At 44.1% G+C, this 17,460-nt stretch overlaps 1 protein-coding gene across 1 annotated transcript in view; it reads right to left on the reverse strand.

Annotated features, from left to right (window-relative positions):
• Positions 1–17,460, reverse strand: part of MEGF11 (multiple EGF like domains 11) — a 382,058-nt gene that overhangs the window by 133,112 nt on the left and 231,486 nt on the right. Inside the window, exons 8-9 of the mRNA XM_084641366.1 lie at positions 2,256–2,502; positions 112–232 (exon numbers count right to left, since the gene is read on the reverse strand). Of these exons, the coding sequence (XP_084497492.1) occupies positions 112–232; positions 2,256–2,502 (368 nt within the window). The remainder of the gene's footprint in view (positions 1–111; positions 233–2,255; positions 2,503–17,460) is intronic.

Here is a 17,460-nt window from a genome sequence, read left to right on the forward strand (position 1 = left end):
CAGACAGAGGGAGCCCAAGGTATCGATGGTGAGTAAGTAAATGATAATGTACTTTCAAAGTAAATATAAGCAAAGATCTACAGGTGTAGCGAGTCGTAACTTGTTACATACCATCCATCCAGGCGGACAAGAGCACTCGCCGGTGATATGGTGACAGACTCCCCCATTCTGGCATGGGCAGCGCAATTCACACTGAGCTCCATGACTGCCTGGAGGGCAGTGCTCTTCACAGCTTGGCGGGGGGCAAGTGGGGTGGGGTCGGGGGAACAAAACACAAGTGATCACTTTAAAAGCAAACATTAACAAGAAACGGTCAAATCCACACCACACAGCCTCATGGGAGCTCTTAGGCAAATCATCAGTGGCTCAGTGAGTTTCAATGGGCAATGTCAATAGAAAAAATTAATTAACCAAAATTTCCAACATTTAAGTTCCTACAAGATGCTGTGTTTGTGTTCTGAGGAGCCAGTCCTGCAAGCCTAGTTCACGTGTGTACTCTTTACTCGCGCATGAAGTCCCGCCAGCCTCAGCCGAACTGCTCCCGTGAGTAAAGACAACTCATGCACATCAGGTTGCAGGATCCAGCCTTTAAAGCTTAATTACGCGATGCAGCAATAAAACAAGCATCAAACAAAATAAAACAGGATTAAAATGCTGAAAAACAGTAAGTGTTTTGTTCTTCCAAAATTATTACAAAATGTCAAATGTAATTCCCCCCCGGTGCAGAGGGCAGGCACAGGGCCACCTGAGCCCTGAAATTGTCATCCAATGCCTCCTGAGGTCAATGCAAGGACTGGATGGCTTTCATGATACTGAAGTGACCCAAATAGGCCTGTGCTAGCTCTCTGCACCTGGGTGCTTTTCACCACATTTGGCTGCTGCTTTCTCAGATTACCAGTTTTAACAGATTAGGCTCCTCACAAGCAAAAAACAGACTATTCCTCCAAATAGAGATGCTCATGCAACATATTAGTAGCTGATCCTGCAAACACTTTACTGCTGTGAGTGGACGGGATTACTCAACAGTAAGTAGAACCTTTGGTAGTAAGTGCTTATAAGATTGAGTTCATAATATTGTAAGGAAATCAGGTACATAGTAAAATATTTAAAGGGACACAATTTATTGGTACAGGTTAATACAGTCTTTATTTTCTATCTAGGCATAAGCATTCTTTCCTTCATACTGGCCCACAGGCAATGCTAGATTACCCCAATAAATAAATAAATGAATAAATTTTTTCAAGAAGAGAGCAAGACAAGGTGGGTGAGGTAATATCGGTTATTGGACCAACTTCTGTTGGTGAGAGAAACAAGCTTTCGAGCCACAAGGAGCTCTTCTTCAGGTCTGCATCAGTGTCAATGGGACTGAAGAAGAACTCTTTGCAGCTCAAAAGCTTGTCTCCCTCACCAACAGAAGTTGATCCAATAACAGGTATTACCTCACCCACTTTGTCTCTAATATCCTGGGACTGACACAGCTACAAATACCCTGCATACAAAAAAAAGGTAGGGCATTTGCCATAGATTTTCAAAAAGCCGTAAGTAGGCCTCAGTGAACAAAACACCTCTCCCCCCAGAAAATTCTCCTGTTTCCTTTAAATAATTTTGAAAAGCATAATTACTTCTGAAACTACTGCAAGAACTCTAATGAGAACTGACATTACACTGTCGGCAATTTTAAACAAGAAGCTATTGCTCAGCTGCCCTAAAATTAATATGCAGATTTGGTGAATCTAACTCGTAAACTTTCAGTGTGGGATATGGAGATTTAGCTACATGATTCTTGTCACAGTTAACGGGAGTCACAGAGCTAGAAATTTGCCCCCTAGATACTAAGCCGATAGAGTTATCTTTAATTCTTCCTCAGTTATATTGGAAGTCAGAGAAAAGGAGTCCCATTTGCTACTGCATTGGATCGCTAAACATGTATATCTGATTGCTTGTAAGTACAGTACTATGGTTTGATTCTCATATTCATACCACAGCTACAGTAATTTTACTCACAGGTAAATCTCCTGAATTTTTAATCTCTCTTTAGACTAAAATTTGATTTCCATGTGTTGACAGCTGTAATTAGCAGTGATAAACAGTGCTCCTTTGTTCGGTCTCCCATAAATCCTGTTACCTGGGTTCTAGAGAGTAAAAAGTATAATGTATCGATTGTGTATATTTTATCAAACATGCACTGCACTAAGAGGGGTCCAAGCAAAGCTATTAAGTGATGCGCAGTAAAATATGCCTGTCATTGAACTTACAATACCCCTGCGTATCCGGGAGCACAATGACATTCTCCTGTTTTATGGTCACAGGTTGCTCCATTTTGGCACTGGCATTTAAACTGGCAGCCCTTTCCGTAAGTCCCAGGGTCACAGAGCTCTTCACAGCGCCATCCTTGGTACCCATCTGCACAGACACAGGCTCCGGTGATAGGGTTGCAGAGAGCCTCATTCTGGCATTGGCAGCGGTTGCTACAATGCGGCCCCCAGTGATCACTATCACAACCTGTAAGAGACATGTTCATTTACTGAGTTGATTACGTGAGTGCATTCATAGAGTCTCATTCCATCCTTTGATGCTTAGTCTGGCAAGCATAGAAAAAAGGCATGGTTAACATCAGGCACTTACACAAAGGTCTTAACGCTTGTTTAACTAAGGCCCTGGTCCAGCAAGGTACTTTAGCACATGAGTACCACACGGGAGTAATCCTGGGCTTAAAATTAAAAGCACACTGTTAAGTGCTTTGCAGGATTAGAACCTAAATCTTTTAATAGCCTCTCTCCCAGTATGCCTGAGAAAGCTGGAAGGAGCAAACCCAGGGTGGAATTAGAGGTATAGGCTGAAATCCTGGCTGCACTGAAGTCAAGCTACACATGCTTCGTACTGCTGTTGCAAGACTTCAAAATGTAAATGTAAAGCCACTCGTCCTACAAACCACAAGGTCTACTCTACTCTTCAAATAGCTTCCATCAGAGGTGGAGTCTCTCCCATGAAAAATAGATAATTTTTTGTCCTTTTGTTTCTGGAAAGTTGCGTATTAGTGGCTTGGAATGAGGAACTTCAGCCAGGGTGAAGAGGAAGATACATTATTCAACCAGCACTGCTGATCTTCAATTTTTTTTTAAAAAGAAAACCCTGTATTGAACAAAAGCATAAAAGGCCAAAATCAACCTGGGAGAAGGCACAACTCCACTGGCTTCAAAAAGAGGTAGAGCTACCTGTTCCAGGCACAAATTTATCTCATTGACTATACACCTACATGCTGCATGGAGAGACATGCATGGCCTAGCGACCTGAGCACAGGACAGGGCGTGAGGAACTTTGGCCTAATTCTCGCTCTGCCTTGTGCAAGTCACTTTATTGCTCTGACTCAGTTCCCTTAGGTGTACAACAGGGACGATGCTTACCAAAGTTGCAGGTAGCAGTGTAAAATGGTCTGAGAATACAAATCTCTCTGTTCACATGTATTGAATTAGAATCACAGAACTGGAAGGGACGTTGAGAGATCATCTAGTGCAGTCCCCTGCATTCAAGGCAGGACTAAGTATTATCGAGAGAGAGAGTGCGAGAGAGCGAGTGTGTGAGAGTGAGAATCTCGTGAAGCATTAAGAAAAGTATTGTATGTAAGCTGGAGGGGCAGGGAAAGTGTCTATGTTTATACAGTGGCTAGTCCAGATTGGTCCCTGAAACACCACTGTGATATTACTTAACGTTTAGATGTGCCCATTTTATTTAAACGTTTACTTCAAATTTCTCTCTTTCTCTAGCTTTGCCAAATCTCACTCCACGCTGTAATCATAGAATCACAGAAATGTAGGACTGAAAGGGATCTCAAGAAATCACAAGGTCCTACAGTGAGGCAGGACTAAATAAACCTAGTCCAGTGGTTCTCAAACTAGGGCCGCCGCTAGTTCAGGGAAAGCCCCTGGAGGGCCGGGCCAGTTTGTTTACCTGCTGCACCACAGGTTTGGCCGATCACGGCTCCCACTGGCCGCAGTTCGCTGCTCCAAGCCAATGGGGGCTGTGGGAAGCGGCGCAGGCCGAGGGATGTGCTGGCTGCCCTTCCTGCAGTCCCCGTTGGCCTGGAGCGGTGAACCGCGGCCAGTGGGAGCCACGATTGGCCGAACCTGCGGACGCGGCAGGTAAACAAACCGGCCCGGCTTGCCAGGGGCTTTCCCTGAACAAGCGGCGGCCCTAGTTTGAGAACCACTGACCTAGACCAAACCTGTTCTTAAAAACTTCCGAAGACGGGGATTCCCCAATCTCCCTTGGAAACCTATTCCAGTGTTAAATTTATAGTTAAGAGAGTTTTTTCTAACACTTAATCTAAATCTCCCTTGCTGTGGATTAAGCCTGTTACTTCTTGTCCTACCTTCAGTAGACACAGAGAACAACTGATCCTTTTTATAACAGCCCTTCACATATGTGAAGATTCTCAGGTCCCCGCTCAGTCTTCTTCTCTCAAGACTAAATATGCCCAGGTGTTTTTATTCACAAGGAAGATCAGGGTGCACCAGGAAGGAGCAGCAACTCCTCTGACTGGCTGTAACATTTAAATAAATTCGGATAGTAAAACCGGCCTGTAGTGGGTGGGAAACTGGCTGGCCATTGAATGGATTTTCCAAAGGCTTTTAAACACAATGCCTCAGTGCTCACACGTTACACCACTCAGTATGCCTAGCTCAAGGTAGCCAGCCAAAATGTTTTAACTTGCTATTAAATAAAACAGCTTGGCACACAACAGATATTGAGAATGTGAATTTCACTGGGAGGTATTTAAAAGAAGACCTACAAATAAGGATTTAAAAGGCAGCAGACTCCACATGGAAAACACTGAGGAGAAAAAAAAAAAGACGGGGCCAGATTTGTTTCTCATTCAGAGTGCCCCAGGGACCAGATCCAACTCCAGCTGAAGTTGATGGAGCCTCTTCTACTTTACAGAAACTACAGGCAGGTTTGAATCACAATTTCTGAAAAAGTACACGGTTAACCTATAGTTAGTAACTCTCTGTCCCTCTCTAGTGGCTAGAACATGTACTGACATTTATGAGTCCACTACTTACCTCTGAGTTTGCAAACCTAATCCTATATCTCAAGCAATAAAGGTTCATAAGTCTAGATCCAGAGGTCTCTGGTTCCATCCCTATGGTTACATTTAGCACTGTTCACCCCAGTGGTGATGCCTCTTGTCAGAAAAGAATAATTTTCATGTATAGATCAGGGGTGGCCAACCTGAGCCTGAGAAGGAGCCAGAATTTATCAATGTACATTGCCAAAGAGCCCCAGTAATACATCAGCAGCCCCCCATCAGCTCCCTCTCCCACCCTCCCCGTTCCCAGCACCGCCAGCCCAGCGGCAGCCTCGTCGAGCTGCGCCTCCCCCTCCCACCCTGCACCTCCTGATCAGCTGTTTCCTGGCATGCAGGAGGCTCTAGGGCAGAGGGGGAGGAGCGAGGACACGGCAGGCTCAGGGGAGGGGGCGAGAAGGGGTGGAAGGGGCAGAGCCAGGGGTTGAGCCGTGAGCATCCCCCGGCCCATTGGAAAGTTGGCGCCTGTAGCTCCAGCCCCAGAATCGGTGCCTCTACAAAGAGCCGCAGATTAACCACTGAAGAGCCGCAGGTGGCTCCGGAGCCAGAGGTTGGCCACCCCTGGTCTAGATAATGCCTAGGAGTCTTTCCACTAACTTCAGTGAGAGCTGGATGAAGAGGTAAAGCAGGTGAACACAGTACCACTGTGCCGTTGAAAAATGAGTGTTAGAGGAGTATCAGCTTATTGTATTCAGAAGTGTCGTGGGGATTTTATACAAAGCATTTTGTATTTTCATTACCTCCATCTCCTCCAGGTTCAATGTCTGAGCAATTTAACATGAAAGTTGGATCTTTCTCGCTCAGAATTGTATCCATTCCTGTTGTTTACTCCTCACTTAAAGCCATAGACCGTTGTGACAAACTGTGTCGTTGCTAGATGGATCATTGTAAAATAAAAATAAAAATTGGGGTTTGTGGGCCAGATTCTGGTTCCAGGGACATCAATATAAAAGACTTACATTGGGTCACCCCGGATTTTCACCTCTATGTCTGAAAGCAGAATCTAGCCGTGGGACTTTATTTTATATTATATAATATTTATATTGCAATAGTTTCCAGGACCCCCATTGTGCTAAGCACTATACAGACAAATGCAAAGATACAGTCTTTCCCCCAAAGAGCTTATATACTAAAGCCTAGATCCTGCAAATATTTACGTCTGAGTAGTTCCACTGTGCTTACCATGACTACCCATGTGCGTAAAATTATTCATCTGTGTAAGTGGTTTCAGGATCAGGGTCTAGCAGTTCAAGTTGGAGAATAAAACACTAGAAGCAGATGAAACCTTAACCAAAAAATAACCTTTTCCCATGGAATTTAGTGTGTGAAATCCTAATTTATGTCCCAATAGTGGCTCCAGATTCGGATATCTGTGAAACCAGTGTAAATGGCCTCACCTCCCATTGCGTGGACTCAATCCCAGGTGAGGATGATGGAGTTCAGAGCACTCAGCATCACACGGACTTAAGCCTCTGGGCTGTAAGATCGTTGGGGCAGAGAGCTGTCATTTTTAAATCTTTCTGTCAAACATCGTGTAGGCCTGGCACAGTTTAGCCCTGGTCCTGATGGAGCCTCTAGGCCAGTGGTTCTCAACCTGCAGGCTGCTTGTGGTCCAATCAACTCACAGCTGCAGCCCATGTGACATCTCAGGGCTTTAGAGGTAGTATATATATAGCATGAATGCAGCCCACATAACACACAGAATGCTGCCTACGTGGCTTATAATGGTAAACAGGTTGAGAAACACTGCTCTAGGCTCTACTGTAATAGACAAATAATAATAGCAACAACACGAGAGTAGGAGAATAATTGAAGCTTACACAGAAGCTATACTCTAAACGCTATTTAAAATGTCAAAATGATGTAGAGACTGGAACCGCAACATCAATAAGAGAGCCAACTGGGAGCGGTGATGTCAGGGAGGGGTATGCGTGTGTGTGTGTGTGAGAGAGTGTGTGTGTGAGTGTGAGTGAGAGAGAGAGAGATGTGAAATGTATAGCACTCTCCAGGGAAAGGCTGTATTAATGAGAGCAGCCATATTGCAGGTCATGTGCCAACATTCCTTGGCAAATGTATTCACTCACTTCCTCTCTCGCAGAGATACCACCATAGACTAATTGCCAACAATAAAAGGGTAAATAGCTACGTAAAGGACGAGGTGGGGTGCATAAGTGTAATCAGAGATGTCTGCACATTATAAATCTCCAGGTGAGCAAGTCATGCCTCTGCAAAACACACAGTTCTAATATAATACAAAATATCAGGCCTAGTGAAAGTGCATGCTAATTATATCGTGCACTGGGTTCTGAGAGCTACTCTGGCATGTATTATCATATCACCAAATTCTGTTCTTCCACTGTCAGTTTAGTTTCACAATACACACCCAACAGGGACATGTTTGAGAAACCCATTCACCCGGAACAACTGTATTCTCCTCCATGCATGATTACTGAGCCACTGTGTTCAGGATGAGTAGATCTACTGAGAATTTAGCATGGCAGCACAAGTTGGACAAAGATGAAGCAAACAGAGAGGTCTAAAAATTGAGCGGATAAATAAAATGAGTTCCAAGGAAACTATGCCACTCATCAAACGACTTATGCCAATGAGAGACCGTTATTAGTGCCCTTGTGGTGCATTTCCATCACACTCTAGATACACTATTCATATGAAAAAGACACCCTATATAGCACCAGCAGCACGACCTGCACTGTGAAGGGCTGTGATTATTTGAGCTCTATCATAATCTTATATGCATGGCGGGTTCTAGTTTTTTTTATATAGTCACCATATTCATATCCTATGTGCGGACAATCAACAGAATCTTATCGACATGCTATCAGAGATAAAGCAGAGAAAAGTAACGTAGGTATCCTTATCTCAGTGTAAGAAAAAAGGGCCAAATTCGGATGTCAGTTATGCTGATGTCAATCTGGAGTTACTCCATTACTTGCAAGGAATGTACTCCAGATTAACACCAGGGTAACCAAGAGCAGATTTTAGCCAATTACCACTATTCTGGAATACTTCTAAATTCAATTGGGAATGTTTAAATAAAACACTAGCCTTGTTAAGAGGATATATAACAAATCAAACAAAACGACCTGAATCTGAGATGAGAAGGTGCCCGTAAAGCAGGATTATCATGAGTTATTTAATGCATTTTTTGAAACCACAAAGAGTTTCTGCCCTTAATATAACTGTACACCTGCAACATTACTGTAGTTAATAGGACTACATGGGTATAATTAGTGCTGAATTTAGTTCTATATTTGTCTTTAACTCTGTGTTAGGACATGATTGCACATCTCTATATGACACTGAGTCTGGAACACATGACCCAAAGCCACTAACAAACATGAAGAGACAGCAGTAAAACCTAAAATAGCCCATTTCAGGATACCAGAAGCAAAGAGTTAAAATAATCCACTAGCTTTGCAAATCCTGTACTGGGTCAAGAGTGAAAATATGTTCTGGTCACATTCTTGTACCTAGCTGACATTTACCCATGTTATAACCACACCATTCAGTTTGGCACAATTTAGCACAGTTGGCAAGAGATGCCCAGGACTGGAATAGAATGCAGGAAAGGGGAATCCTTGGGGTCACAAAGGCAGTTCACACTACCATGCACTTGGCTCCGGCCAGTTCTATTAATTCCTCATGTTAATGAACATTAAAAGTCACATCAACATCTGTTTTAAAGGAAAGAGCCAGCAGGATATAAATCTCTTTCTGATCTGCTTGAATCTAAACCCAGAAGACTGCTTATCCTAACAGCTTCCTACACTTGCCTTACAAATCACAGCTGTCCTCAAAATAATCACAACTTCAGAAGACCCTTTCAAAGAATTTTGCACAAAAGCTCAGGGGCAGAAACATCAAAACTATGCGATGGCAAAATAATGGAGAACCAGGTCTAAATGTCAGATTTCTAGAGAATACAGATGGATAAAGATGCACTATTGAAACAATGGTTTAATTGCTTATTCCCAACACTATCAAGATAGCGATGATAAACTGCATGTTGAGAGACATTGCTCAATCCCTACAGGACAGAAAGCTATTACAACCATTAAAGAAGTTAACACATTGAGTTTCTGTAGATAAAAGATATATTGGGACATTGGGATATTAAAAACTATATTTTAATACACTGTTACAAAGATTGTCTTTGATTATCAGAAGGGTATTGGTTGGTAAATGCAACAGTTGTTGACATAATTAACTTCTGTAAGGTGTTGGACTTGATACCTAAGAACATTTTGACTAAAAAAAACCTAGAAAATAAAATAATTTTACTATTTGCTATAAAATTAACATGGCACATATTATATGGATTCAAAGCTGGCCCACTAATTGGTCTAAAAATATAACTGTAAATGGGGAATCATCATCAAGCAGGTGGGTTTCTAGTGGGGTTCTGCAGCGATCAGTTCTTGGCCCTATGCTATTTATCATTTTTATGAATGACCTGGAAGAAAACAAAAAATCATCACTGAAAGTTTGGAGATGATGCATAAATTGGAGGAGTGGTAAATAATGAAGAGGACGGTCTAGATTGTTTAGTAAAGTGGGGGCCTCTTTTCTGGAAAACAGTGACCCGCAAAAAGATTTGGGGGTTGTGGTTGTTAATCAGCTGCACATGAGCTCCCAGACATGGTGGACAAAAGCGCGAATGCAATCCTGGGATGCATAAACAGGGTAATCTCAAATAGGACCAGAGAGATTATTTATTTTACCTCTGTATTTGGCACTGGTGCAACCACTACTGGAAAACACAGTATGCATCTGATGAAGTGAGCTGTAGCTCACGAACGCTTATGCTCAAATAAATTGGTTAGTCTCTAAGGTGCCACAAGTCCTCCTGTTCTTTTTGATAAATTACAGAGGGTTCAGAGAGCCATGAGAATGATTAAAGGATTAGAATACAAGCCTTAAAGCTGGAGACTAAAGGAGCTCAATCTATTTCTCTTAAACAAAGAGAAGGTTAAAGGGTGACTTGATTACAGTTTATAATTATCTACATGGGAAATAAATACTTGATAATGGGCTCTTCAGACTAGCAGAGAAAGGTATAACATAATTCAATGGCTGGGAGTTGAAGCTAGACAAATTCAGACTGGAAATAAGGCATAAATATTTAATGGTGAGGGCAAATAACCACTGGAACAATTTCCAAGGGGGCATGGTGATTTCTCCATTACTGGAAATTTTGAGATCAAAATTGGATGTTTTTCTAAGAGATGTGCTCTAGGAATTATTTTGGGGAAATTCTATGGGCCATGTTACACAGGAGGTCAGACTACGTGATCACAATAGTCCCTTCTGGCCTTGGAATCTATGGACCTACGAATTATAGGCAGAACTGGTACCACTGCCTATAGTTAAGAGTCTCCATCACTTTCCACTATAAGACCCTGATTTCATTTGTTTATAACACTGCCATAATTTAACACTTCAGCCTAAAATTTCCCATGCCAGGTGTCTGCCTCAGGATGAATTTTTTTGGATAATTTCAACTGAAATGATTCTGCTGTTTCAGAGGATGAAAGCCTGGGAAAATATACTATTTTGCTCATGTTAAAAAAGTCTTACAACTTTTGCTGAGGAGCTCTAGCACCTCTGTGCTTTGGAGAAAGGGCTTGAGATTTAGCAGGGAGTTGCCCGGATGTCACTGATATGCTTTAAGTAATCCCAGTGAAAATCCACCCAAATTTGACCCAGTTTTAAACCTTTAAAAATTGTAGTTTGCTTGTGCTCAGTATACATTTGTTATAGTTTGGCAACGGGTTCTCCTAAAATACTGCCTGAACTCTGCATGCTGTAGTCAAGGACTTCAGAGACTTAAAAGGACTTTCCTTGCAATTTTCCTTCCTCCTGGCAGTCCGGGGCAACTGTGTCTCTCATCCCACTATAGTGACTGGTCCACATAGAGGATGACAACTTTCTATTAGTTCATTCGCCCAAGTGGCAGAGGTCTCTGGAGCTAAAGATTCCAATCATGTTGATGACTCATGTGGATGTCAATTTGTTTCCCACATGATGGAATATCTGTTTCTTTCAGTTTTTAAAAAAGCTATGATATTACACCCAAAAAACTATCATAAAAGAATTAAGGTTTCAAAGCCCAGCACTCAAATGTTAGGATGTGCCAGAATTAAAGTTGATAATGGGCTCTTCAGACTAGCAGAGAAAGGTATAACATAATTCAATTCAAACCCCTGTGCAACCTTAATTCAAACCCCTTTCGTGTATGCATGATGATGCAGTCTTTAATCACATGATCACAGACAATTTTTTCCACATTCTGGCATTTCCTAACTTTTGCATGTGTTAGGATATAGATATTCAGGCCTGCCTGTAAAGGCCTATACTCTAAGAATTTAGGTGTATTCTTATCACTTAGCTAGTTATAGATGTATAAAAGAAAGAATCAAAATCACTGTCTGCCAGTGTAAGGTCCTTCTCTTACTGTGACAGTCTGAGGTCCTGTTCTTAGGCTAAGGCTTTTGGCTAAGCAACAGAGGCAGCCATAAGCTGGGAAAGGTCACATCTTCACATTCCAAACTAGGCACATTGAAAGAAGGTGCTATTGGGCTGTTAGGAATACACTCCTGTCCTGACCATGCCTATCGCCTCCAGAGAAAGGGAAGTGCCTAGAAGATGTAAAAGGAAACTTAGTTTGATAGCATCCTGTCTGGCAAGAACTCACTTATCAATAGCTGGGATGTGAAATCCTCACTTCTGTAATGTTTTGTCATTATAGTTCCCACTTTGCTATGCTCATGCTCAAATAAATTGGTTAGTCTCTATGGTGCCACAAGTACTCCTTTTCACTTTGCTATTGTTTGTCTGTATAACCTCTGTCTGGTTCTGTGATTGTTCCTGTCTGCTGGATAATTAATTTTGCTGGGTGTAAATTAATTAAGGTGGTGGGATAGAATTGGTTACATAATCATGTTACAATATGTTAGGACTGGTTAGTTAAATTTCAGGAAAATGATTGGTTAAGGTATAACTAAGCAGAACTCAAGTTTTACTAGATAGTCTGCAGTCAATCAGGAAGTGAGAGTGTGGGTGGGTGGGGAATGGGGGTGGGGAAATTGGAATCATGTTTTGCTAAAGGGGGAAATGGGAACAGGGACACAGGTAAGCCTCTGTGGTGTCAGAGCTGGGAAGGGGGACACTAAGGAAGGAAACTGGAATCATGCTTGCTGGAAGTTCACCCCAATAAACATCGAATTGCTTGCATCTTTGGACTTCGGGTATTGTTGCTCTCTGTTCACGTGAGAAGGACCAGGGAAGGAAGTGGGTGAAGGAATAAGCCCCCTAACAGAGTGCTTGACTCTGCAACCTTCATGTTCTTTTTATGTTGGTTGTTGTGTGTAATACTATATATACACACCATGCTTTGAACTTGTTGGAGCCTTTATCTTTAGTTCCAAATTTTCAGCCCTGGTGTCCAATATTACACCCAAAGAAAATGTTCATCTTAGTCTTCACTTCTGCAAGACTGGGTGAGGCACACACTTCCCACATTCAAACAGGCATTTCCAAGATCATATGCCTTAGCTGGGTGTGGGAACATAGGTGGACATAAAATCAGAGGTTGATTTGAAACCTGCTAGAACTTGAACTCAATGTAATTTCCCAATGCTGGAGATCTTCCTTCATCTGCGAGAAGGGAAAAGAAGGGAAGGTAATTTCACTAGCATTAGTGATTTTTCCCTGAACAGATAGATTATTCCTCACAGGACAAAATTAATCTAAACTTCATTTTTTAAATGGATGCAAGGAAGTCCTTGAATCCTTCAGGGAAAGATTGTACTGATTAGTTCACTGTCTACATCTGACAGGAACTGTATGGGTAATACAGGTCATGATTTAATCTTGGATGATGATCTCACTAGTCATTGACTCTCCAAGATGTGGAGCCTAATTCAATTGCTGTACATTTGAGACCTCCCGGATTCCTTAGCTAGTGCTCCTTGTGGAAATATTTTCTTCTCAAAGTAATCCTAGTTTAAAGAACATCCCCACTGCGTTCTGTGAAAAGGCTAAAACATTTGTACGATTGTTCTCAGACATTTTACTCCTTGCTCAAATAAAAAGAAAATCATCCTAACTCCTACTTTAATTGGAAGAGGAAAGTTAGAGTGGTTTGCAAGTGCTATAATGATCTTGCTATATTTTGGAAGCAGGAAAACGGCGGTGGGAGGGGGCAAATGAGATCTACTCCTGGCAGAGGCATCAAAGAAGGTTTTTAAGAATGTTCATCAGGGGCTATTTTGGGGGAGGATTCGAAAGACCTGAAAATTTGATTGTTTTTTTTCCCAGAGAAAGCCTGTCATTTCCTTTTTAGAAATTACTGCTGGGTTAAATGAGCCTTTAAGTCTTCTGGCATTCCAGACATTACCAGAAGTTCAAAATCATGAAAAGCTTCATAAGAGAGACAACACTCTACAAAACACTGGCTGCTTTTCTTTTCATTGTAAAGTGGGTTTAAAAAAATGCTACATTCTTTAAAATGTTTCTTTAGAGTCATATTAATGGGAGGTAGGATCCGTTCTTTAATTAGAATTTTACTGCACTGGAGGAAGAACACATGGGCACCAAGCGTCTCATAAAACCAAATGAATTTGCTGTCTTTCCTCTGCTCGGTTCTTGCTGGGACAAAACTCACAGCAGTCTCTCATTTTTTCACTGGGAGTTTTGCCAGAGCAAGGACTGCAGTATTAGGCTCTGTGGAGTGAGTAAATCCCGCCACTAATAAGGTGAATCCTTTTTTCACATTGGCAGTGGGCACCTGTACCTTACAGACATATTACCATTTGCTGTGTACGGCTGCATGAAATTTGCTCTAATGTCTCTGCAGGGAAGCATTACCAGTTTTCTCTTTTGGAAGACTCTAAAAGGGACAGAAAAAATTGGATGTGCCTAAAGCACTATGAATTGGAAACACTATGTTGAGAACCGAACTGAAGAGGGGCACAGAGGAAATGAATGAACAGATCAGCTTCCTTCTAGAAGGGCATAATTCAAAGCCCACTGATGTCAATAGAAAGTCTCCAATTGACTTCAACAGGCATTTTGGATCAGATACAAAGACAGTGTCTGCAGGCAGTAAGGTAACACGGATGTTTAGGCAATACAATAGCTATGGATTGGAGCACTGCCAACAGCATGCAAGAATAGGGCTACCAACCCATAGCCTTTATAACTTGCTTTCCCCTGACCTTCAGGCACGTAACTTCCAGCACCTGAGTCTACACAAGACTAAGAGAAAAATCCCTCCCTTTGTTTCTATCTTTCTTTCCTCTTTTTCTTAAGCAAACAGCTTAACAGGAAAGGCAACTGGGGTCAGACTGCTGAATTATGGTGAGTACAGCTGTTGCCACCCTATCCCTGGGAATGAAGAAGGCTCTCCGCTCAAGGGAGGTAGAGTGACATGGCAAAGACCAGCAGAGTCAGGAGTGTCACTGCCCCAACAGGAGCTACACAGGGCCAATGTAGAGATAGAGGAAGCCCTCTGGCACTGAGCAATGGTGACCTGTTTTTACAACATCTAAGCCCCATATACTGCAGAAAAGACAGTTAGAACACCAGTTACAGAAAAAGGTAACTGTCTTTTCTTCTTCGAGTGATTGCTGATGTCCGTTCAACTTAGGTATTTGTGCTCACCACATGCACTGGTGCCAGGAGTTTTTCCCTCAGCAGTATTTGTAGGGGACCAGCTCTGGAGCCCCCTGGAGTGGCGCACATATGCCGTGGCATATAGGGCGCTGCCATCCCCCACCAGCCTCAGGTGCTTCTTGCCAGAAACTCTGACCGGGGGGAAGGAGGGCGGGTCATGGAATGGACATGAGCAACACATCTCAAAGAACACCAGTTACAGAAAAAGGAAACGGTCTTTTCCTCTTCAAGTGATTGCTCATGTCCGTTCAACTTAGGTCACTCCCAAGCAGTACCCTTCAGAGGTGAGTAGAAGTTCACAGACATGTAGATTGCAATACAGCTCTGCCAAACCCAGTGTCGTCCCTGGCCCGCTGAGTGATGGTGTAGTGGGCCGTGAATGTGTGCACCGAGGACCACATCGCAGCTCGACAGATGTCCTGGATCAGAACGTGTGCCAGGAAGGCCGCCAAGGATGCCTGCACTCTAGCTGAGTGGGCTCTGACGATCGGCGGCAGAGGAACTCCCACCAACTCATAGAAGATGCGAATAAAAGAGGTGATTTAGTTAGAAATCCTCTGTGTGGACACCGGGAGGTCCTTCTCCTATCAGCTGTAGAGATGAAAAGCTGAGTCGACTTATGGAAAGATTTTGTCCAATCTTGGTAGAAAGCCAGAGCCCTTCTTACGTCCAAGGCATGAAGGCGCCTCTCTTAGAATCATAGAAGGTTAGGGTTGGAAGGGACCTCAGGAGGTCATCTAGTCCAACCCCCTGCTCAAAGCAGGACCAATCCCCAGTTTTTGCCCCAGACCCCTAAATGGTCCCCTCAAGGATTGAACTCACAACCCTGGGTTTAGCAGGCCAATGCTCAAACCACTGAGCTATCCCTCCCCCCTCTTAACTAGTCTCAGGGGGTGTAGGGCAGAAGACTGGAAGGAAGATGTCCTAGCACATGTGGAAAGCAGACACCACCTTGAGAAGGAAGGCCAGGTGGGGCCGGAGCTGGACTTTGTCCTTACAGAAGACAGTGTACGGTGGTTCTGAGGTCAGGGCTCACAGCTCGGAGACTCGCCGATGTCACTGCCACCGGGAAAGCTACCTTCCACGATAGGTTAGACAGGGAGCACGAGGCCACAGGCTCAAAGGGTGGCCCATGAGCCTGGACAGAACCAAGTTGAGATCCCACTGAGGGGCCAGGGACCAGACTTGAGGAAAGAGTCTCTCGAGGCCTCTAAGGAACCTGACCGTCATGTCATGGGAGAACACAGTCTGCCCCTGGATTGGTGGATGAAAGGCCGAAATGGCCGCCAGATCCACCCTGATAGAGAATTGCACCAGGCATTGGTTCCTCAAATGAAGCAGGTCAACTGTACTGAAGAATGCCAAGGGGAGATGCCCCGTTCAGCCGCCCAGCAGGAAAACCTCGTCCACTTTGCCAGGTAGGTCTGCCTAGTCAAGGGCTTTCAACTCTCAAGAAGGACCTTCTGGACCCCTTCCGAGCAGGCCTATTCATCTGGGTTCAGCCATGCTACATCCACGCCATGAGGTGAAGGGACACGAGGTTGGGGTGCAAGAGTCAGCCGTGATCCTGTGACAGCAGATCCACTCAGTTCGCTAGGGGCCACAGAGGGATCGCTGACAAGCTCGATAGCATCCCAAACCAGTGCCAGCGAGGCCACGCTGGGGCTATCATGATAATCTCTGCCTTGTCCCTCTTGATTTTCACTAGGACCTTGCTGATGAGTGGAACTGGAGGGAACGCATCCGTCAGGCTTCCTGCCCATGGCAGGAGGAAGGCATCGGAGAGGGAGCCCTTGCCCAGACCCTGTCTGGAGCAAAACCTATGGCACCTTCTGTTCTGCCTGGTGGCAAACAAATCTGCTTGGAGAGTTCCCCACCTCTGGAAGATCATGCTGGCTACCTCCAGGTGGAGCACACTTGTGGTGAGAGGAGAAGTCCCTGCTTAGGTGATCTGCTAGCATGTTCCTGGCACCCAGAAGGTGACACGCTGCTAGATGGATTCCGTGGCCGATGCAGAATCACATAGATGGAGTGACTCTTGGCCGACAGCCGAGGATTGTGCTCCCCCTTGCCTGTTGATGTAGAACATCGAGGCTGTGTTGTCCGTGAGGACTCGGACCAATCTGCCCGAAAGGTGAGGTACGAAGACCACACATGCTCTGAGTACTGCCCTGAACTCTCTGACGTTTATGTGTAGCGTCATTTCCTCTGGAGACAACATACCTTGGGTCTGGAGGATGCTGAGGTGCGCCCCCCCAGCCGAGGTCTGAGGCATCCAAAACCAGCTCGACTGAGTGAGGAGTGCTGATGAAGGGAACTCCTTACAGGACTTTCTCAGGGGTGGTCCACCATCACAGGGAGGTAAGTAGAGTTGCGGGGATGCTAACAATGTTCTCCAGGTAGTCCAAGGACTGGGAGTAGATAGTCCCCAGCCATTGCTGCCAGGGTCGCATCCGGAGCCAGGCATGGCACACCATATATGTACACGCTGCCATGTCACCTAGTAGGAGCAGGGAAACCCTGGCTGTGGTCAGGGGAAATGCGGAGACCTCTGCGATGAGGTCTGTCAGTGCCCTGAATCTCTCCAGCGGCAGGAACGCCCAGGTGCAGGTCGAGTCAAGCACTGCTCCAATGAACTCTATCCTCTGTACCGGAACTAATGTGGATTTTTTATCGTTCAC

This window comes from Lepidochelys olivacea, assembly GCF_965140295.1.
Source record: "Lepidochelys olivacea isolate rLepOli2 genome assembly, chromosome: 10".
In the NCBI taxonomy this organism is placed as follows: Eukaryota; Metazoa; Chordata; order Testudines; family Cheloniidae; genus Lepidochelys; species Lepidochelys olivacea.